Source organism: Mobula birostris, chromosome 5 (genome assembly GCF_030028105.1).
Source record: "Mobula birostris isolate sMobBir1 chromosome 5, sMobBir1.hap1, whole genome shotgun sequence".
NCBI lineage: Eukaryota > Metazoa > Chordata > Chondrichthyes > Myliobatiformes > Myliobatidae > Mobula > Mobula birostris.
Genome location: NC_092374.1, coordinates 11,598,091 through 11,622,139, shown reverse-complemented (window position 1 = coordinate 11,622,139; position 24,049 = coordinate 11,598,091). Strand labels below are relative to the sequence as shown.

General features: G+C 44.7%; 1 protein-coding gene across 1 annotated transcript in view; it reads right to left on the bottom strand.

Moving 5' to 3' along the window:
• The window catches only part of LOC140197185 (hepatocyte growth factor activator), a 61,716-nt gene extending 39,841 nt beyond the window's left edge, over positions 1 to 21,875 (bottom strand). The window contains 6 exon segments of the mRNA XM_072257099.1: positions 7,756 to 7,869; positions 14,448 to 14,521; positions 15,879 to 15,975; positions 18,931 to 19,015; positions 21,641 to 21,736; positions 21,739 to 21,875. Coding sequence (XP_072113200.1) covers positions 7,756 to 7,869; positions 14,448 to 14,521; positions 15,879 to 15,975; positions 18,931 to 19,015; positions 21,641 to 21,736; positions 21,739 to 21,774 — 502 coding nt within the window. The 5' untranslated portion in view covers positions 21,775 to 21,875.
• Between the last annotated feature and the right edge of the window lie 2,174 nt (positions 21,876 to 24,049).

The following is a 24,049-nucleotide window of genomic DNA, read 5'->3' as shown; positions in this document are numbered from 1 at the left end:
TATTCAACTCCACAGGTTCTGCCTGAACTGCTGAGTTAGTAGCGGACCAATCAATTCGCAGAGAGCGAGCTAAACACAGGTCAGGGAGAAGAGTTTAAAAAAGGAGCGTTTTGCAGGGATCGGCGCATTAGCGGTGCACCAATCGATTCGCGTTTCATTAGCAGGAGCAAATAAAAGTAAAGCAGGGTCAAAGCAGAGCGGCCATTGTGTGAGGGGACCAGTGTAGGTCTGGGAACTTGTGACTTTGGCAAGGAGGCACAGGTAAGTAGCAGGCAAGGCTTTTGTGGTGGTTGAATAAAAAGTCACTAAATTACAGCTAATTAAATAAAGTAGGGATGACACAGGTTCGGGTGATGCGCTGTAGCTGCACGATGTGGGAGCTGGTGGGCCCCATTATGGTTCCTGGTGACCACATCTGCAGCAAGTGTTGACTGCTCGAGGAACTCAGGCTCAAAGTTGATGACCTGGAATCTGAGCCTCAAACATTGCGGCACATCAGGGAGGGGGAGAGTTACCTGGATTCTTTGTTTCAGGAGGTAGTCACACCCATTAGATTAGCTGTCTCAAATTTGGTCTGTGGTCAGGGACAAGAGGGTGTGACTGTGAGTGAGGCAGGTAGTGGGATCCAAGAAACAGTGCTGAAGGAGACTCAGCCTTTGAGCTTGTCCAACAGGTCTGAGATTCTTGTTCCCTGTGTGGATGAGGGTGGGGACTGTAGGAAGGATGAGCAACCTAACTGTGGCACCATAGCTCAGGGAGCCATTCAAGAGGGGGAAGAGAAGAGAAATGTAATGGTAATTGGGGGTAGTACAGTCCAGGGAATAGACAGAATTCTCTGTCATGAGGATAGAGTATCCCGAAGGCTGTGTTGCCTGCCTGGTGCCCGGGTTCAGGACATCTTATCCGACCTGCAGAAAAAATTTGCAGTGGGAGGGAAAAGAGCCAGTTGTTGTGGTCCATGTGGGTACCAACAACATACTGTAGGTAGAATGAAAAAAAGTTCTGCTGAGGGAATTTGAGCAGCTAGGGACTAAATTAAAAAGTAGAGCCAAAAAGGTGGTAATCTCTGGATTACTACCTGAGCCACATGCAAGTTAGCATAGGGGCAAGAAGATTAGAGAGATAAATGTGCATGGGAGAAGTGGGTTTGACTTCATGGGAAATTGGCTCCAGGATTGGGGAAGGAGGGAGCTGTACCAATGGGACAGGCTCCACTGAACCGTGATGGGACCTGGATCCTAGTGAATCGCATAACTGGGGCTGTGGATAGGGCTTTAAACTAAATAGTAGTTGGGGGGGGTGGAGTGGTTCAACAAGTTGGAGAGGTATGGATAAAGTAAAAAAGAAAAGTGTGGATGAAGATAAAGAAAAAAACAAAGGATAAAAAAGAGAAAAGTAAGAGTGGAATGAAGAAAAGTCAAGTGCAAAAGAGTAAAATATTACAAGATTTTAAAAGCACGATGAGTGTAAGGGCACTTTATTTGAATGCCGGTGTATTATTCAAAACAAGGTCAGCGGTTCAAATCAGTACAAAGAGGTATAATTTAGTGGCCATTGCAGAGATGTGGTTGCAGGGTGGAGAGGATTGGGAATTAAATCAGGTAATATGGAAGGACAGGCAGGAAGGTAAGGGAGGTGGGGTAGCACTCTTAATTAAGGATGAGGTCAGGTCGATAGTGAGAGACGATATAAGATCTAAACAGCAGAATGTTGAATCCATCTGGGTGGAGATTAGGAATAGTAAAGGGAAAAGTATCACTGGTGGGATTGTCTAGTGGCCACTGAATAATGACATTACAGTGGCACAGGCAATAAACAGAGAAATATCTGAGGCATGTAAGAATGGAACAGCAATTATTGTGGGGGACTTTAACTTGCACATAGATTGGGTGAATCTATAAGGGAGACTTCATAGAATGCATCCATGACAGCTTTCTTGAACAACATGTTACTGAACCTGCAAGGAAACGTGCTATCTTAGGTCTGGTCTTGTGCAATGAGACAAGTAAAATTAGCGATCTTGTAGTTAGGGATCCTCTTGGAAAGAGTGATCACAGTATGATGGAGTTTCTCATACAAATGGAGGGTGCAGTAAAAGTAAAGTAAAGGGATCCGTTAGTCTTGCGAGACCATGGATCTGCACCTGGAAAGCCTTCACTCTCCAGGGCGCAGGCCTGGGCAAGGTTGTATGGAAGACCAGCAGTTGCCAATGTTGCAAGTCTCTCCTCTCCATGACACCAATGTTGTCCAAGGGAAGGGCATTAGGACCCGTACAGCTTGGCACCGGTGTCGTCGCAGAGCAATGTGTGATTAAGTGCCTTGCTCAAGGACACAACACACGCTGCCTCGGCTGGGGCTCGAAATCACGACCTTCAGGTCGCTAGTCCAATGCCTTAACCACTTGGCCATGCGCCCACTGAGGGTGCAGTAGTTCAATCTAAAACCAATGTATTATGCCTAAACAATGGAGACTACAATGGGATGAAGGAGGATTTGGCTAGTGTAGACTGGGCACACAGGCTACGTGGTGGGACAGTTGAGGAACAGTGGAAGACTTTCAAAGAAATTTTTCACTGTGCTCAACCAAAGTATATTCCAGTTAAAAGCAAGGACAGTAAGGGTGGGGAGAGACAAACTTGGATAACTAAAGAAATAAAAGAAGGCATCAAACTAAAAGCTCATTCATACAAAGTCGCCAAGAGTAGTGGGAAACTGGAAGATTAGGAAGACTTTAAAAAGCAACAAAGTACCACTAAGCGAGCAATAAAGAAAGGGAAGCTAGATTGTAAAAATAAACTAGCACAAAATATAAAAACAGATAGTAAAAGTTTTTATAATTATATAAAGCAGAAAAAGGTGGCTAAAGTGAATGTAAGTCCCTTGGAGGACGAGAAGGGGGAATTGATATTGGGTAATGAGGAAATGGCCGAGGCTTTGAATGACTATTTTGTGTCGGTCTTCATGGTGGAGGACATGTCTAACATGCCAAACAGTGATGTTATGGATGTGATGGGAGGTGAGAACCTCAATACAATAGCTATCACTAAAGAGGTAGTGCTGAGCAAACTTGTGGGTCTGAAGTTAGATAAGTCCCCTGGTCCTGATGGAATGCTTCCCAGGGTACTAAAAGAAATGGCAAAAGTTATAGTAGAGGCTTTGGTGATGATTTACCAAAATTCTCTGGACTCTGGGCAGGTCCCGGCGGATTGGAAGATGGTGAATGTCAGGCCACTGTTCAAAAAAGGATGTAGGCAAAAGGCAGGTAACTATAGGCCAGTTAGTTTAACATCTGTAGTTGGGAAAATGCTTGAAGCTATCATTAAAGAAGAAATAACGAGGCATCTGGAAAGATATGGATCCATCAGGCAGACGCAGCATGGATTCACCAAAGGCAGCTCCTTTTTGACAAATTTACTGGAGCTCTTTGAGGATATAACAAGCGCAGTGGATAGAGGGGAACAGTTGGACGTTATTTACTTGGATTTCCAGAAGGCGTTCAATAAGGTGCCACATAAAAGACTTATCCATAAGGATGCATAGAGTTGGGGGTGATGTATTAGCATGGATAGAGGATTGGTTAACTAATAGAAAGCAGAGAGTTGAGATACATGGGTGTTACTCTGGTTGGCAATCAGTGGTGAGCGATGTGCCACAGGGGTCAGTCCTGGGCCTGCAACTGTTCACGATAAACATTAACGATCTGGAAGAGGGGACCGAGTGTAGTGTGTCCAAGTTTGCTCATGATTCTAAATTGAAAAGCAAATTGTGCAGAAGATATTGAGAGTCAGCAGAGAGATATAAATAGGTTAAGTAAGTGGGCAAGGGTCTGGCAGATGGAGTACAATGTTGGTAAATGCGAGGTCATCCTCTTTGGAAAGAAAAATGAAAGAGCAGATTATTATTTAAATGGTAAAAAAATTGCGGCATGCTGCTGTGCAGAGGGAATTGGGAGTGCTTGTGCATGAATCACAAAAGATTGGTTTGCAGGTGTAGCAGGCTATCAAGAAGGCAAATGGGATGTTGGCCTTCATTGCTAGAGGGATTGAATTTAAGAGCAGGGAGGTCATGCTGCAACTATACAGGGTACTGGTGAGGCCGCACCTGGAGTACTGTGTGCAGTTCTGGTCTCCTTACTTGAAGAAGGATATACTGGCTTTGGAGGCAGTGCAGAGGAGATTCACCTGGTTGATTCCAGAGATGAGAGGGTTAGACTATGAGGAGAGATTGAGTTGCCTGGGACTGTTCACGCTGGAATTTAGAGGAATGAGCAGAGATCTTATAGAAACATATAAAATTATGAAAGGGATAGATAAGTTAGAGGCAGGAAAGTTGTTTCCACTGGTAGGTGAGACTAGAACTAGGGGACATAGCCTCAATATTCGAGGGAGTAGATTTAAGATGGAAATTCGTGCGCAGAACTGAAAAAGCGTGTGCGAGCAAGGAGACCTACAAACCTGACTCAGTTACACCAGTTCTGTCTGAAGGAATGGAACAAAATTCCAGCAACTTACTGTGAGAAGCTTGTGGAAGGCTACCCAAAATGTTTGACCCAAGTTGCACAATTTAAAGGCAATGCTACCAAATACTAACAAGGTGTATGTAAACTTCTGACCCACTGGGAAAGCGATGGAAGAAATAAAAGCTGAAATAAATCATTCTCTCTACTATTATTCTGACATTTCAGATTCTTAAAATAAAGTAGTGATCCTAACTGACCTAAGTCAGGAAATGTTTTCTAGGATTAAACGTCAGGAATTGTGAAAAACTGAGTTTAAATGTATTTGGCTAAGGTGTATGTAAACTTCTGACTTCAACTGTATGTTTGTAGATAACTTGGACTACTGGCTTTCGTCTGCCCATGTGAATCTCCATGCACAATGGAGTGGGCAGTCGGGTGGCTTGGATCAAGGTGGATAAGAGCTAGAAGACACAGTGGGTTGCCTTGGCACTCAGTGGGTTTCCAGAGTCTGCTCATTTCTGCCGCTTTGATATACAGGTTAATGCTTCATCAAATTACAGATTCATACAAGCTCACAAAGTAAGGATCACAGAAAGGGATTCAATGGTGCCCTCACCGGCATCTCTTCCAATTCATGGACATTTGCCTTCACCCTTTCCTCCCGCTGCCACACCAGGGATGGAGTTCCTCTTGTCCTCAACTACCACTCTACAAGCCTCCGCATTGAGCACATAATTCTCCACAACATCTCCAACAGGATCCCACCACCAAGCACATGTTTCCCTTCCTCCACCTCCCCCCACCCACTGTCCAGGTTCCGCAGGGATCTCTCCCTATGCGACTCCCTTGTCCACTCATCCCTCCCCACTCATCTCCCTCCTGGTACTAATCCTTGTAAGTGGAACAAGTGCCACACCTGCCCCTACACCTCCTCCCTCACTGCCTTTCAGGGCTCCAAACAGTCCTTTCACCTGTGCGACACTTCCCCTGTGAGTCTGTTGGGGTTATCTACCGTATCCGGTGCTCCTGGCGTGGCCTCCTGTATACTGGTGAGGCCCGACGTAGATTGGGAGACCAATTCACTGACCATCTTTGCTCTATCCACCACAAAAAGCGGGATTTCTTGGTGGCTACCCATTTCAATTCTACTTTCCATTCCCATTGCAACATGTCAGTCCATGGCCAGGGTAAGGCCAGGTTGAAGAAGCAACTCCTTATCTTCTGTCTGGGTAGTCTCCAACGTGATAGCATGAGCATCAATTTCTCCAACTTTCAGTAATTGCCTCCACTTCTCGCCTTCACCACTCCCCATTCTTGTTTCCCTCTCACACCTAATCTCCTTCCCTGCCCGTCACCTTCCTTTGGTGCTCCTCCCCCTTCCCTTTCTTCCCTGTCTTCTGTCTTCTCCAAACAGGTTCTCCCTTCTCCAGCCCTATATCTCTTTCACCAGTCAGCTTCCCAGCTCTTTACTTCATCCCCTCCCCTTCCCAATCTCACCTATCACCTGCCACCTTGTACTTCTCCCCCCCACCAACTTCTTACTCAGACGTCTGATCTTTCCTTCCAGTCCTGATGAAGGGTCTCGGCCTGAAACATCGACCGTTTACTCTTTTCCGTAGATGCTGCCTGGCCTGCTGAGTTCCTCCAGCGTTGTGTGTGTGTGAGTTCCGCCAGCTTTGTGTGTGTGTGTGAATTCCTTCAGCATTGTGTGTGTGTGAATTCCTCCAGCGTTGTGTGTGTGAGTTCCTCCAGCTTTGTGTGTGTGTGTGTGTGTGTGTGTGAATTCCTCCAGCGTTGTGTGTGTCTGAATTCCTCCAGCGTTGTGTGTGTGTGAGTTCCTCCAGCGTTGTGTGTGTGTCAGTTCCTCCAGCTTTGTGTGTGTGTGAGTTCCTCCAGCTTTGTGTGTGTGCTGCTCAGAGGAAGGAGGAGCCCAGCTAACCCAAAGACGTACATATTAGAGTTAGTAAGTTGTGGGCATGCTATGTTGACGACACATGTATTCTGACCAGCACATTCCTCGCTGATTAAGATTTGATGCAATATATTTCTCTGTATGTTTTAATGTAAGTATGACAAATAAAGCTAATCTTTAAAAAAGATCCCTTTTCCTAAGAAAGACTCCACCTATAACCTCTGCTGGGGCAGACATGAGTAACATGGGCCTCCTATTTCCTCGTGTTCTAAGCTTTTTGCTGTACCAGTGAGAATATTTTTAAAGACTAGCTTTATTGTGACACGTATATCAAAGCAAATAGAAAAATGCATCATTCGTGCCAACGACCAGCACAATGCTGGAGGCAGCCCGCAAGTGTTGGTGCGCTTCTGGTGCCAACGTAACACGGCCACACCTTACTAACACTGACCCATCCATCGTGTAGGAAGAAACCAAAGCGCCCGGAGCAAACCCACGCGGTCACCAGGAAAGCGTCGGAACTCCTTATAGACAGCAGTGGGAATTGACCCGGTCGCTGGCTCTGTAAAGCAGCGGTCCCCAACCACCAGGCCGCGGACCAGTACCAAGCCGTGAGGAAACGATATGAGTCAGCTGTACCTTTCCTCATCCCCTGTCACGCACTGTTGAACTTGAATATAGGGTTGCCAACTGCCCTGTATTTGCCGGGACATCCCGTATATTGGGCTAAATTGGTTTGTCCCGTATTCCCCCCGCTAAGGTAGAGCGTTCCTATGAAACGTTTCGTGCTGAAATGGCGTGAAGCAAAGAAGCAATTACCATTAATTTATATGGGAAAAATTTTTGAGCATCCCTTGACCCAAAAAAATAACCTAACAAATCATACCAAATAACACATAAAACCAAAAATAAATAGCAGTAACATATAGTAACAGCAGGAATGATATGATAAATGCACAGCCTATATAAAGTAGGAATAATGTATGTACAGTGTAGTCAGGAAGATGAAGGCAAAACCAGTTTGTGTGAGAAAAATCGGCATGTAAGTGTATGCGCACACCACATACACAGTCACGCATGCGCACACAGGTGCCCACACAAGGCTTTGTGGTCATGGTAGTCTTTTTAGGGTAAAGTGCCCAGGGATTTGACTGCTACTTTTGTCCTGTATTTGGGAGTGAGAAAGTTGGCAACCCTAACTGTAAAAGACATGTTGAGGTGAGTTTAACCCTACTTGGACACCCCTCTCCCCCCGGTCGGCCTGTCTGCAAGAATATTGTCAATATTAAACCGGTACGCAGTGCAAAAAAGGTTGGGGACCCCTGCTGTAAAGTATTATACCAGCCAACATGCTACCATATTGCCCACCCTACTTGTCACTCACGTTTCTCACAGAAGTCTCCTGTGAATGGTTCAGTGCATAGACACGTATAGTTCTGTTCACTGGGATTATTGACACAGGCACCCCCATGCCAGCACACATGATCCTGACAATAATCTGTGAAATAAATACAAGGGCTGGTTATTCTGTAACGCAACGACACTTAAGTCACTTCATGTTCCTACAATAAACAGCACAATTGGCGGCACAGTAGCGTAGTAGTCAGCACAGCGCTTTACAGTACCGGTGACCCGGGTTCAATTCCCACCGCTGCCTGTAAGGAGTTTGTACGTCCTCCCCGTGACTATGTGGGTTTCCTCCGGGTGCTCCGGTTTCCTCCCACAGTCCCAAAGATGTACGAATTGGCAGGTTAACTGGGCATTGTAAATTGTCCCGTGATTAGGCTCGGATTAAATTCGGGGAATTGCTGGGCAGCGTGGCTCAAAGGGGAGGAAGGGCCTATTCCATGTTGTACCTCAGTAAGTAAGTAAATAAATAAATAAATAATACTGATTTAAAATCATAATCCACTCAATTACATTAACAACATTTAAAAGGTGCTTGGACGGGTACATAGATGAGAAAGGTTTAGGGATATTGTGGGCTAAAGGGCCTGTACTGTGCTGTACTATTCTATTCTATATGGGCCAAACGAGGGCTTAGAAGGGAATATTGGTTGGCAAGTACCAATTGGACAGAAAGGCCCATTTGCCTGTTACATGACTCAACAATTACCATAACACCATAAGACAAAGGAGCAGAAGTCGGCCATTCGGCCCATCGAGTCTGCTTCGCCATTTTATCATGAGCTGATCCATTCTCCCATTTAGTCCCATTCCCCCGCCTTCTCACCATAACCTTTGATGCCCTGGCTACTCAGATACCTATCAATCTCTGCCTTAAATACACCCAATGACTTGGCCTCCACTGCTGCCGGTGGCAACAAATTCCATAGATTCATCACCCTCTGACTAAAAAAATTTCTTCGCATCTCTGTTCTGAATGGGCGCCATTCAATCCTTAAGTCATGCCCTCTCGTATTAGACTCCCCCATCATGGGAAACAACTTTGCCACATCCACTCTGTCCATGCCTTTCAACATTCGAAATGTTTCTATGAGATCTCCCCTCATTCTTCTAAACTCCAAGGAATACAGTCCAAGAGCGGACAAACATTCCTCATATGTTAAGCCTCTCATTCCCGGAATCATTCTCGTGAATCTTCTCTGTACCCTCTCCAATGTCAGTGCATCCTTTTTTAAATAAGGAGACCAAAACTGCCCACAATACTCCAAGTAAGGTCTCACCAGCGCCTTATAGAGCCTCAACATCACATTCCTGCTCCTATACTCTATTCCTCTAGAAATGAATGCCAACATTGCATTCGCCTTCTTCACTACTGACTCAACCTGGAGGTTAACCTTAAGGGTATCCTGTACGAGGACTCCCAAGTCCCGTTGCATCTCAGAACTTTGAATTCTCTCCCCATTTAAATAATAGTCTGCCCGTTTATTTCTTCTGCCAAAGTGCATAACCATACACTTTCCAACATTGTACTTCATTTGCTACTTCTTTGCCCATTCTTCCAATCTATCCAAGTCTCTCTGCAGACTCTCCATTTCCTCAGCACTACCGGCCTCTCCACCTATCTTTGTATCATCAGCAAACTTAGCCACAAAGCCATCTATTCCATAATCCAAATCGTTGATGTACAATGTGAAAAGAAGCAGCCCCAACACTGATCCCTGCGGAACACCACTGGTAACCGGCAGCCAACCAGAATAGGATCCCTTTATTCCCACTCTCTGTTTCCTACCAATCAACCAACGCTCTATCCACATATGTAACTTTCCCGTAATTCCATGGGCTCTGATCTTGTTAAGTAGCCTCATGTGTGGCACCTTGTCAAAGGTTCTATGAGAAAAGCTTAGAGGGATATGAGCCAGACACTGGTTGGCAGAGATGAGATGGTCCAAAGGGCCTGTTTCTGTGCTGTATAATTCAATGACACAATGACTTGTATACATTACTACCACCTTATCGGCCTGTCAAGCAACCCTTAAGGACCTGTAGACACATGCTCCAGGGTCCCTTTGTTCCTGCACACCTCTCAGCATTCCTCTGTCCTGTTTCCCTTTGTTATTGCCCCATCATTGAAATATTCCCACAGCCAATGGACTCACTTTCAAGGACATCCCATCTCATGTTCTGAATATTTATTGTTTATTTATTTAATAGCATTGTTGCTTCTTTTTGTATTTCCACAGTTTGTTGTCTTCTACACTCTGGTTGAACATGCTAGTTGGGCAGTCTTTCATTGATTCTGTTATAGTTATTATTCTATAGATTTGTTGAGTATGCCCACAAAAAAACAAATCTCAGGGTTGTATATGATAACACATATGTTCCGTACTTTGATAATAAAATTTACTCTGAACCTTATTTTACTTATTAATCTCGAGATACACCATGGTACCAGGCCCTTCCAGCCCCATGAGCCCACACCACCCAATAGACCTCATGCAACCAATTAACTTACCAACCCATACGTCTTTGGAATGTTGGAGGAAACCCTCACAGTCACGGGGAGAGCATACAAACTCCTTACAGGCAGCAGCGGGAATTGAACAAGGGTTGCTAGCACTGTGATAACGTTACGCGAATCACTGTTACTGTGCTCCCCCGATTGCATATGTAACTGTGAATCCACGAGTCCACCAAAAGCTCGAAGTTCAATGTTCAAAGGTAAAAGTACATATATTGTGAGACCAGTGTGCAAAAGACAACCAACAATGTAAATACAAAAAGTAAAGAAAGAATAATAATAAATGAGCTATAAATATCAAGAACACATGGTGTAGAGTCCTTAAAAGTGAGTCCATCATTTGTGGGACAGTTCAGCGCTGGTGAGTGAAGTTATCCCCTCTGGTTCAGGAGCCTGATGGTTGAGCCTAACTGTTCCTGAACCTGGTGGTGTGAGCCCTGAGGCTCCTGTACCTCCTTCCTGATGGCAGCAGTGAGAAGACCATAAGACCATACGATCATAAGTTATGGGAGCAGAATTAGGCCATTCAGCCCATCAAGTCTGCTCCACCACTCATCATGGCTGATTCCAGACCCCACTCAACTCCATACACCTGCCTTCTCACCATATCCTTTGACGTCCTGACCAATCAGGAAACTATCAACTTCCGCCTTAAATATACCCAAGGATTTGGCCACCTCAGCAGTCTGTGGCAGAGCATTCCACAGATTGACTACTCACTGGCTAAAAAAAGATCCTCCTTACCTCTGTTCTAAAAGGTTGCCCCTCAGTTTTGAGCCTATGCCCTCTAGTTCTGGATACCTCACTATTGGAAAGATCCTCTCCACATCCACCTTATCTAGTCCTTTCAATGAGATCCACCCCCGCCCCCCCCCCCCACATTCTTCTTAGTTCCAGGTACAGGCCCAAAGCTGCCAAACGCTCCTCATAAGATAATCTCTTCATTCCCAGAATCATCTTCATGAACCTCCTCTGGACTCTCTCCAATGACAACACATCCTTTCTGAGATATGGGCCCTAAATGGTTGATTCCAAGTGCGGCCTGAATAGTGTCTTATAAAGCCTCAGAATTATCTCCTTGCTTTTATATTCTATTCCCTTTGAAATAAATGCCAACAATGCAATTGCCTTCTTTACCACAGACTCAACCTGTAAATTAACCTTCTAGGAGCCTTGCATGAGGACTCCCAAGTCGTTCTGCACCTCTGATGTTTGAACCTTCTCCCAATTTAGATAATCAGGACTATTGTTCCATTTACCAAAATGCATTATCATACATTTCCCAACACTGTATTCCATCTGTCACTTTTTTTGCCCGTACTTCCTTGAAGAATTCTGACAGATTCATCAGGCAAGATTCCTCTTTACAGAAACCATGCTGACTGACTTATTTTATCATCAGTCTCCAAGTACCCCAAAACCTCATCCTTAATAATAGCCTCCAAAACTTTCCCAACCACTGAGGTTAGGCTAACTGGCTTATAATTTCCTTTCTTTTGCCTTCCTCCCTTCTTGAAGAGTGGAGTGACATTTGCAATCTTCCAGTCCTCTGGGACCATGCCAGAATCAATTGATTCTTGAAAGATCATGACCAATGCATTTGTTATCTCTTCAGCAACCTCTCTCAGAACTCTGGGATGTTGTTCATCTGGTCCAGGTGAATTATCGACTTTAAGGCCTTTAAGTTTGCCGTGAACTTTTTCCTTTGTAATAGCAATGGCACTCACTCCTGCTCTCTGACAATAGACAATAGACAATAGGTGCCATTCGGCCCTTTGAGTCAGCACCGCCATTCACTGTGATCATGGCTGATCATCCACAATCAGTATCCAGTTCCTGCCTTATCCCCGCTATCTTTAAGAACTCTATCCATCTCTTTTTTGAAAGCATCCAGAGGCTTGGCCTCCACAGCCTTCTGGGGCAGAGCATTCCATATATCCACCACTCTCTGGGTGAAAAGGTTTTTCCTCAACTCTGTTCTAATGGCCTACCCTAATTCTTAAACTGTGGCCTCTGGTTCTGGACTCACCCATTAGCAGGAACATGCTTTCTGCCTCCAGCGTGTCCAATCCCTTAATGATCTTATATGTTTCAATAAGATCCCCTCTCAGCCTTCTAAATTCCAGAGTATACAAGCCCAGTTGCTCCAATCTTTTGACATATGACAGTCCCGCCATCCCGGGAATTAACCTTGTGAACCTACGCTGCACTCCCTCAATAGCAAGAATGTCCTTCCTCAAATTTGGAGACCAAAACTGCATACAGTACTCCAGGTGTGGTCTCATCAGGGCCCTGTACAGCTGCAGAAGGACCTCTTTGCTCTTATACTCAATTCCCCTTGTTATGAAGGCCAGCATGCCATTAGCTTTCTTCACTGCCTGCTGTACTTGCATGCTTGCATTCAGTGACTAATGTACAAGAACACCCAGATCTTGTTGTGCTTCCCCTTTTCCTAACTTGACTCCATTTAGATAATAATCTGCCTTCCTGTTCTTACCACCAAAGTGGATAACCTCACATTTATCCACATTAAACTGCATCTGCCATGCATCTGTCACTCATGGACCTCTGGCACACTGTTACTGTCTTCCACAGTGAAGATTGATGCAAAGTACCTATTAAGTTCATCTGCCATTTTTTTGTCCCCCATTACTACCTCACCAGCATTATTGTCCAGTGGTCCAATATTGACTCTCACCTCTCTTTTACTCTTCATGTAACTGAAAAAACTTTTGGTATCCGGCTTTATATTATTGCCTAGCTTGCTCTCATATTTCATCTTTTCCCTTCTTATAGCTTTTTTAGTTACCTCTTGTTGGATTTTAAAATATTCCCAATCATCCAACTTTCCACTCACTTTTGCTCCCTCATATGCGCTCACCTTGGCTTTTATGCAATCCTTAACTTCCCTTCTCAGCCACGGTTGCCTACCCCTGATATTTGAGTACTTCTTCTTCTGTGGGACATAGCTATCTTGTGCCTTGTGAACTATTCCCAGAAACTTCAGCCATCTCTGCTCTGTTGTCATCCCCACCAGTATCCTCCTGAGCAAACTCCTCTCTCATGCCTCTGTAATTCCCTTTATTCCATTGTGATACTGATACATGCTTCTCCCACTCAAACTGCAGTATGAATTCAATCATATTATGATCACTGCCTCCTAAGGGTTCCTTTATGTTAAGCTCCTTAATAAGATCTGGGTTATTACACAACACCCGATCTAAGATAGCCTTTCCCTGAGTAGGCTCAAGCACAATCTGCTCTTAAAAATTCATCTCGTAGGCATTCAATAAATTCCCTTTCTTGCAATCCAACACCAATCTGATTTTCCCAATTCCCTTGCATATTGAAGTCCCCATTACAATTGTGTCACTACCTTTATTACATGCCTGTTCCCGCTCCCTTTGCAATCTCAACCCCACATCTTGGCTACTATTTGGAGGCCAATATATGAAGAGGTACTGGGGGTCCCTGAAGATAGATGCTGCTTTCTTACAACATCACTCCATGTAGATGAGATTAATGTTACCAGTGATGGGTTGGGCTGCATCCTGTACTCTTTGTGTGCCGATTTCTTGTAGGTTTCTGGAGGCTGAAGACAGCCTGCACTGGGGTTGGAGGACTGTGTATGTGTGTGAGTGTGAGTGGGTGGGAGGGAGGAACGAGGTTTGTTCTGCTGTTGTTGCTTTGTCACTTGTGTTGTGTTTTGCTGTGTTCTGTGTTGTTCTGCTGAGCAAGAAAAGCAAGCTACGTTGGAATCAGAATGTGTGGCTGCCCCCATCACATCCTTGGGTGTTGGTTGTTAATGCAGTTAACATATTTCACAGTATGTTTTGAGGTACGTGTGAAAAATAAATCTGAAACCTTTATCCTGAGATTCTGTATACCAGCTCGAGATTTTCCCATTAGAAGGAAACATTGCCTCGTCATCTATCCTGTTAAGCCCTGCAGAATGCTTTAGATGGCACTCGTCCACCTAAACTCCACTGAAAATTCGCCCAATCTGCTCAGTGTTGCCTCATCTTACAACCCTTTCTCTCAGAGACAGCCTTGTGAATCTTCTCTGGACTGCCTCAAACTCAAGTCTTGTATCATCTGCATCCTTTCCAAATTTCTCCCGCATTGACATCATATGCAAGAGGGAATTGTACCGTGTGCTAGAGGCTTAATCTCTTCACAATATTCCCATAGGTTATCCTTGTCGTAATTGGGGGTGGTAGCACACCTGAAAGAGAAATGAAAGCATTGGTCACAATTAATCACAAGTAAAGCCTCAGAGCCCAGTGCTCTCTGGCACCCCACACAGGCCTGAATAGCTCATTACATTCTTCTTCTCTTTTTTTCTTCCTCCCTCTACCTCTCCCTCTCCTTCTCTGTCTCTCTCTGCCTCGCTTTCTCTTTCTCTCCTTCTCTTACATGCCTTCTCTCTTATCCTCTCTCTCTCATTCTCTGATCATCAGAGTATTTTCAGCATTTTTGTTATTATTTCAGATTTTCAACATCTGCAGTTTTGGATTACAAAGCATAATGATGATGATAACTACTCTATGATTCTATAAAATTCTATAGAAACATCATGCACTTTGGTAGAAGGAATAAAGGCATCAACTATTTTCTAAATGGGGAGTAAACTCAGAAATCCGAAGTGCAAAGACATGTGGGAGTCCTTGCCCAGGATTCCCTAAAGGTTCACTGACAGGTTGAGCCAGCGGTGAGGAAGGCAAATACAATGTTAGCATTCATTTTGAGAGGACTAGAGTATAAAAGCAAGGATATAATGCTGAGGCTTTATAAGGCATTGGTCAGACTACACTTGGAGTATTAACATCGGAGGAGTACTTGATGGCTTTGCACGTGTTTGATAGCTTTGGATATGATAGGGCCTTTTAAGAGCTTCTTAGATAAGTACATGGAGCTTAGAAAAATAGGGGGCTATGCACTAGGGAAATTCCAGAGTTTCTAGAGTAGGTTACATGGTCAGCACAACATTGTGAGCCAAAGGGCCTGTAATGTGCTGTAGGTTCCTATGTTCTATGTTCTCTATGTACTCACTGGAGTTTGGAAGAATGGGGGGGGGGGTGAATCTCATTGAAACCTATTAAATACTGGAAGTCCTAGATAGAGTGGACATTGAGTGGGGGGGGGGGTCTAGGACCAGAGGACACTGCCTCCGAATAGAACAACTTCCCTCTAGAACACAGATGAGGAGGAATTTCTTTAGTGGAAGGATGGTGAATCTGTGGAATTCATTGCCACAGATGGCTGTGGAGGCTAAGGCACTGGGAATATTTCAAGTGGAGGCTGATAGGTTTTTATTAGTAAGAGTGTCAAAGATTACGAGGAGAAGGCAGGAGTCTGAGGTTGAGAGGGATAATAATTCAGCTACGATCGAATGGCAGAGCAGAGTAGATGGGAAGAATGCAGTTATTCTGTTCCCATGTCCAGTGGGTTTATGGCGTATGGTCTAAAAGGGGTAATTTGACACAGATTCCTACAAGGTTTTCCTGAGCCCATTATCCCACCAATGCTTTACTTTTACAAGGAAGTGCACAGTCAAAAGGGAAGAGGGTGTTTGCACTCACCAGCTTTTACCTGACTGCTTGCTTGGCACACATGTCCGAAACAACTTGCCCCTGAGCCGGAACGGGAAGGCACAGAGCGAGCCATTTTCTGTGAAGACTAAATGAGTTAGATTGAAGTCAGTGTAAGATTCAGCTCGGTAGGTCAACACAGGTGCAGCCTGGCACAGTCTCCCCTGACACCAACTGGCTAGACCTGACTATCCTGATGCCCTTGAGCAACACACAGAAAGCTGGAGGATCTCGGCGGGCCTACGGAGGGAAATGGGCAGGCAACGTCTCAGGTTGAGAGCCCAATTCTGGACTGAAAGGTAGAGAGGAGACGATCCGTATAAAAAGCTGGAGGGGAGGGATGAGGGAAGAGCTGGCAGGTGATGAGTGGATCCAGGCCAGGAGAACGAGGGGAGAGTACAGATAGTGTCAGAAACTGGGAGATGAAAGGTGGAATCCGATGGGAGAGGATCCGCAGGAATAGAGGGGAGAAGATGAAGAGAGGTAAGACAGACGACCTCACTACCTGGAAAAATGGTAATCGAAGGACCTATCACACTCAGAAAGTGGAAACCACTAGACACGGCAGTTGTTCAAATCTGGAAAAAGGAACAAACTGCTGAAGGAACTCAGCATCTGTGGAGCAAAATGGACAGTCTTCATTTTGAGCCGAGGCCCTTCATCCGGAATGATGGGCAGAGGGGTGATAGCCAATAGGAAGAGGTGATGGGAAGGGGTGGAGCAGAAGCCGGCAAGTGATAGTTGGATCCAAGCGAGGAAGGGAGTAACACACACAAAATGCTGGAGGAACTCAGAAGGTTAGGGAGCATCTGTAGAAAGGAATAAACAGGTGTTTCAGGCTGAGACCCTTCTTCCAGTCTAGAAGGGGTGTGATGGGCAAATGAAGGATAGGAGAGTGGGAATAGTGGCAGAAGTTGAGAGGTGAAAGCTGGAGACAACAAAGATGGTGGAATCTGGTAGGAGAGGAAGGTGGAGCATGGAACCAAGTAAGGGAGGTCGGGAGGGCAGGTGGGAACAGGAATGTGAAGGAACCCAGTGGGAGGAGTCTGTGAGTGATGGACAAGTGGAGTGAGTGGAAGAAGGGGAAGAAACAGGGTGATAGGGGCAGGTGAAAGAGGAACTTTCAAGAATTAGTTAAATTTGAATAATTGTGACCCATAGAATATGAACTCATTGTGTAAGGAGGGGTTGGGTTGGGTACATCTTCTCTGACCAGACTGGACATGAAGGACAGGATGGTTTCCTGTGTTGTAAACTTCCCATGATTCTAAGATCAGGTAACCTACCATGACCTTTCCGTTTCTGGCAAACCTGTCCCCACCCAGAGTTAGTGTCTCAGGTTACTCAAAGGAAGACTATACAACTTCTGAGTGCAGCTGAAGCCTCACATACTCCCCTTCCTAAGAAACAGGAACACAGCAGTCAGCGCAACGCTATTACAGCCCAGGGCGTCGGAGTATGGAGTTCAATTCCATCGTCCTCCGGGAGAAAGTTTGTCTGTTCTCCCTGTGAGTGTGTGCGTTTCCTCTGGGTGCTCGGGTTTCCTCCTACAGTCCAAAGATGTACCGATTGGTAGGTTAATTGGTGATTGTAAAATACCCCGTGATTAGGCTAAAGTTAGATTGGGAATTGCTCGGTAGTGTGGCTGGTGGAGCTGGGAGGGCTAGTTTCATGCTCCATCTCTAACATAAAGAAACAGCCCACCTGCCATCACCTGTCCCAGTTCCCCCACTCCCTCCCTCTATCCACAGATGGCAGCTGGACTGTTTTGGTCACATGCATATTCCGAGAGACAGTGAAAAACTTGATTTTGCATGCCATCTGGACAGATCACTCCATAGATCAATACATCGTGGCCATACAGAAGTGAAAAACAATAACAGAGCGTACATTATTTTATTTTATTTAGAGATACAGCATGTTGACAGGCTCTTCTGGCCCAATGAGCCTGCACCACCCAATTACACACATGTGACCAATTAAACTACCAACCGGTACGTCTTTGGACTGTGGGAGGAAACCAGAGAACCCGGAGGAAACCCATACTGTCACGGGGAGAAAGTGTAATCCTCTTATAGACCGTGATGGGAATTGAACCCGAGTTGCTTGTGATGTAATACCCTTATGTGAACCACTATGCTACCAATTATAGTGTTACAGTTAGAGAGACAATAGATAAGAAGGTGCTAGGTCCGCAAATAAGTAGAGTGCGAGATTATCATTATTGTACAAGATATTTTTACAAGAGTTTTATAGCAGCCGGATACAATCTGTCCTTGAGTTGGGTGGTGCTTGCTTGCAAGCTTTTGTATCTTCTGCCCGATCAGGGGTGGAGGGAGGAGAAGAGAATGACTGAGGTTGGAGGGGACCATAATGAATATAAGCGGCCAGGGTGAACCAGGGGCTGGACAGGTGAAAGCTGGATTCAGTTGAGGAGGGGTGAAAGACAGTTGGAGGAAGGAAGAATGAAAATAAGGTGCAATAAAAATCACAAATAATTCTTAAAGTCTTAAAATTTAGTTTTAATGATTATAATTGAAATAATGAATAGACCTATTGAGAGCAGCTTGCAAAGAATCCTCTTTCTTTTAAAATCTTTTTTTATTACTTATTCCGAAGTTATAAATTTTTTACAAAATGTTTGATTTAAGATAATGGTCTGGCCTCGTTTTGTTCTGTTTGTTTTTTTGGGTTTAGTATTTAGTTCTTTTTTTGTTTCTTTTTGGGGTTTTTCTTTGTATTTTTTTCTTTTTATTTCTTTTTTTTCTATGATTAATTACATCATGAGTTTGGAAGTCTATTATACCTGTGTTATCTGAAATCTTTTCTGTATATGTTTATTAACAATAAGATTATTCCAATCTCTCTGTATCAACATTGTTATTTTGTTTATAACTTAGGAAAAATTAATAAAAAGCTTGCAAAGAACCACCGCCCTCTGGTGCCACGCATTGTGAGGAACTTCACATCCTTATTTCCATCCACATCTCTCTTCATCCCACTTATCTTAGTATACGCAGTGAAGGTAGCCCTGAGCTCTTACCTACACGGTGGTGTTGCAAGGGGTGAGGGGGGCCTTGATCCTCGAGCCCATCTCTGGGAACCCCTGATTTGGTAGTTATTGCAGGCTGAGGATCCAAACACAAAGGGCGTTACATCAGGACTGCAGAGAGGCTCCGGAGACTGTAACCTTTATCGAACTGTAACTTGGAGACTCAAGACACTGCAGATGCTGGGATCCGGAGAAATTAGCAGTCTCCTGCGGGAGGAACTCTGTGGGTCGATCAGCATCAGTGACGGGGAGGGGGGATGTTTTGTACTGAGACTCTTAATCTGGACTTATGAAAAGGTCGACGCGCACAAGGATGAGCTACCACACGTCAGAATCAGATTTGTTATCACTGACATACAGTACTGCGCAAAAGTCTTAGGCACCTGTAAAAAGTATTCTGTAAAGCAAAGGCGTTTTCAAAAATTATAGTAGTTTTTTTGATATTTAGAAACTTTTCAGTAAGCAGGAAAAAATCTAAATCGATTCAATATTTGGTGTGACACCCTTGGCCTTTAAAACTGCATCAATTCTCTTAGCTACACTGTTTTGCATTTCTGTAAGAAAATCGGCTGGGAGGTTGTTCCAGGCATCTCGGAGAACTTGCCACAGTTCCTCTGCTGTCTCACTTGCTTCTGTCTCTCCAGGTAATCCCAGACAGCCTTGATGATGTTGAGATCAGGGCTCTGTGGAGGCCATACCACCTGAAACCAGATAAAAAATCTAGGGTACCCTAGACTTTTGCACGGTATTGCATGCTGTGAAGTATGTTGTTTTGTGGCAACAGTACAGTGCAATACATGAAAAAAATTACATCAGAAATATATTTTAAAAATAAATAATAGGTGCTAAAAGAGAGCAAACTAATGAGGTAGTGTTCATGGGTTCATGCACCATTCAGAAATCTGACAGCAGAGGGGAAAAAGCTGTTCCTAAAATACTGAGTGTGGGTCTTCAGGCTCCTGTACCTCCTCCGCTGAGGTAGTGACAAGAAGAGGGCATGTCCCGGATGGTAGGGTCCTTAATGATGAATACCACCTTCTTGAGGCATCAGCTTTTGCAAGTGTCCTTGATGGTGAGGAGGTTAATGCCCATGATGGAGTTTACAAATATCTGAGCGACCGAGCCATTGGCTACAACAGTGGCCACTGTCCAAGAGGTGTTTCTTTGGCAGTAAAGCATGCTTAGGTGTCCTGGGAGGGAAGCTATTTAGAATAACTCACACAAACAATTTAGAATATAGAGCACAGAACAGTACAGCACTGGAACCCATGATGTGTATGGCAGTCGAAACAAATCCCATCAGTTTGCACATTCCCTTCATTCCCTTCCCATTCATGTGCTTATCTCAAAGTTTCTGAAATCTTGCTGTTCTGCCTGCATCCTAAGCACCTTCCACCCTGTGTGAAAAAAAAAAGAACTCACTCTGTAAATCATGAACACAAGAAATTCTGCAGATGCTGGAAATCCAGAGCAACACACACAAGATGCTGGAGGAACACAGCAGGTCAGGCAGCAACTATGGAGAGGAATAATCAGTCGATGTTTCAGACCGAGACCCTTCTTCAGAACTGGAAAGGTAAGGGGAAAATGCCAGAATAAAAAGGTGGAGGGAAGGGAGGGAGGGGAAGGAGATTAGCGGGAACGTGATAGGTAAAGCCAGATGGGTGGGAAAGGTCAAGTGCTGGAGAAGGAGAAATTTGATGGGAGAGCGAGTGTGGACCATAGGAGAAAGGGAAAGGGGAGGGATCCAGGGGGAAGATATAGGTAGGTGAGAAGAGGTAAAAGGTCAGAGTGGGGAATAGAGGAAGAGGCAGATTTTTTTTACTGGAAAGAGAAATCAATGTTCCTGCATCAGGTTGGAGGCTACCCAGGTGGAATATAAGGTGGCCTACTTGTGGCACAAGATTCACTCTGTAAATCTCTATTAAACATTCTATCTCTCACTGTAAAACAACGTCCTCGAATACTTGACATTTCTAACTTGGAAAACAAATGCTCTCTACCCAATTTATGACTCTCGGTGTTTTATTAACTTCTCCTAGGTCTTCCCTCAGTCTCTCCAGAGAAAACAACCCAGGTCTGTCTGACCAGAGAGAGTCAGTCTCTCCGGAAAGAGATCGACTCAGGTCTGTCTGACCTGAGAAAGTCTGTCTCTCCCGAGAGATCAACTTATACCTAAAAGTGAAATTATGAACTAAAGTTAAAAAGCAAAAGAAATGCTGCTGGAGGAACACAGCAGGTCAGGTAGCATCTGTGGAGAGGAATAAAGAGATAACTACTAGAAAGTCTGTAAACGCTGGAAATCCAAAGCAACACACACAATGTGCAGGAGGAACTCAGTAGGTCAGGCAGCATCTATGAAAATGAATAAACATCAGACGTTTCAGGCCAAGACCCTTCGTCAGGACTGGAACAGAAGGGGGAAGACGACAGAATAAAAAGTGGGGTGAAGGTGGATAGTTAGAAGGTGATAGGTAAAACCAGGTTGATGGGAAAGGTAAAGGGCTGGAGCAGAGTCTGAAAGGAGTCCAGGGCCTTCACCAAGACTGGAAAGGAAGGAGGCAGAAGCCAGAATAAGAAGGCAGTGGTTGTGGGGTGAGGAACACAGCTGACAGGTGACAGATGAGACCAGTTGAGCGGGAAGGTGAGGCTGGAGGGGCTGACTTTTTGCCAGCTCACTACAGAACAATGATAAACATACCTTTATTGCCATTCCACCTACAAGACAGCAGCAGGCAAAAACCAAGGGGTAGAGTACCAGCATGGTGCCCTGGACTAGCGCTTCTGAGGGTTCACACCAACATAAACTCTAACATCCAGGCATGGGGTGCTCATGTGACCTCACCTCGGCAACCTCCCGCTGGCCCTGGCCAGTTACCTCAACACCAGTACGAATGGAGTTCTTCCGGAGCTCATGTCCCACAATCAATCGTGGCATTGATCATTAACCAGACAGCAAGGAAAGTGACCGCAACCTTAAATCAACATGAGAACTGTTCCACTGGCCTTTGAAGTGAAACATCATCTGATCAGCCAGCAAGGGAGTTTCTGAAAGCCTTTGTGACTGGCCAGTTACACATCAGAAACAACAAATCACATTTGTACAGCACATTCAATGCAGACTATGTTTCACAGTCCTTCAGAGACATAACACGATTAACCGGACGCAGGGGAGGAAGCCAAACCTTATTTAAAGCGTTGGCCAATTAAATAGAAGACCATGGGAGCAGAACTAGGCCATCCAGCCCAGCAAATCTGCTCAGACGTTAGTCATGGCTGATTTATTTTCCTTCTCAATCATTCTACTGCTTTCTATCCATGACCTTACTAGTCAAGAATCAATTGGCCTCCGCTTTAACTATACTGAATGACTTGGCCTCCACGGAATAATGAATTCCAGAGATTAACCAGCCTCTGACTATAGAAATTCCTCCCAATCTCTGTTCCAAAGGGATGTTCTTCTACTCTGAGGCTGTGGTCCTACCCTCCCACTAATAGAACCGTCCTCTCAATGTCCACCCTGCCTAGGCTTTTCAATAACTGAGGGCCCAAAACTGCTCACAAATCTCCAAATGTGGTCTGACCAATGTGTTAGAAAACCTCAGCATTACATCCTTGGTTTTATATTCTTGTCCTCTCAAAATTTGTCTTCCTCACCACCAACTCAACCTGTGTTAACCTTTAGGGAATCCTGCACAAGGAATCCCAAGTCCCTTTGCACCTCAGATTTTTGAATTTTCTCCCCGTTTAGAAAATGGCCTCCACCTTTATTCTTTTTACCAAAGTGCATAACCATACACTTGCCTACACTATACTCCATCTGCCACTTCTGATTTTTGAATTTGCTCCCCACTTCATCGAAGACTTCGACCTGCTCTGATGTCACCAGTACAGGTAGTCAGTGCTGTAGTGATGTGTCCAGTAATGGACACTCCCAGCTGTGTCCCAAGTTCATACAACAGCAGTCAAGCCACAACTGAAGTGCATCTCTGGTCCCACACAATATGATGGATGTTATCGCACTGGAGAGAGTGCAGAGGAGATTCACCAGGATGCTGTCTGAAACGTTTAGCTATGAGTAGAGAAAGGATAGTCTGACTTGTGGGTATGCTTTGTTGGCACCGGAAGCATGGTGACACTCAGTGAATGTGCCCCCAGCACATCCTCGGACTGTGCTGGCCATTGATATATGTTTCAATGTTACAACATACATTTGACAAACACTGGTGTACAACTAGCTAACTGGCAATGATCAACCAGCAAGTTTGGGACTCCTGGGTGCTGTTTTATTGAACAGAGGTTGAACAATGCTGGTGTTTCAACCCAGCACTACCCATCAACTTCTAGACTTCGATCACCTTGAGTGGCTCAGGGTTAATGAGAGGAGAGGTTTCTGTAAGGGGAAGCTTCTGGGAGTGGCTGAGAGCAAGTTTTGCTGAATCACATATATTCAAACTATTGGTGTTGTGCTGGATAATGCATGCAGTTTAAGATTTCCAGGGCAGGTCGTATGTGAAGCTTCACCACCACAGAACTTCATACAGCCGTCAGAATATCTTCAAAGATTCAAAGTAAATTTATTATCAAGGTATATGTGCAGTATGCAACCCTGCAATTTGCCTTCCCACAGACAGCCACGAAACAAAGAAACACCATAGAACCCATTCAAAGAAAACATCAACCCCTCCCACACACAAAAAGTAATGTCTCAGAACATTTTTCTCAGAAGATAAGGATTAGTTTTATTTGTCACATGTACATCGGCTCCATTTTGCCATTAGACCTTAAGATATGGTAGCAGAATTAGGCCATTCAGCCCATTGAGTCTGTTCTGCCATTTCATCCTGGCTGATTTATTATCCCCCGCAACACCATTCTCCTGCCTTCTCCCTGTAATGTTGTGCCAATGACAAACACAGTCTGAGGTTTGTGTCCTTAAGTGTCGCTAGCACTGCGTGCTCAATACTCACTGACACACCAATGTTTTTGGGATGTGGGAGGATATCAGAGCACCCACCGGAAACCCATGCAGTGATGGGGAGAAAGAACATACTCCTTATAGACAGTGGTGGGAATCAAATCCCAGTTATTGCTGGTGTAGTTCAGCGAC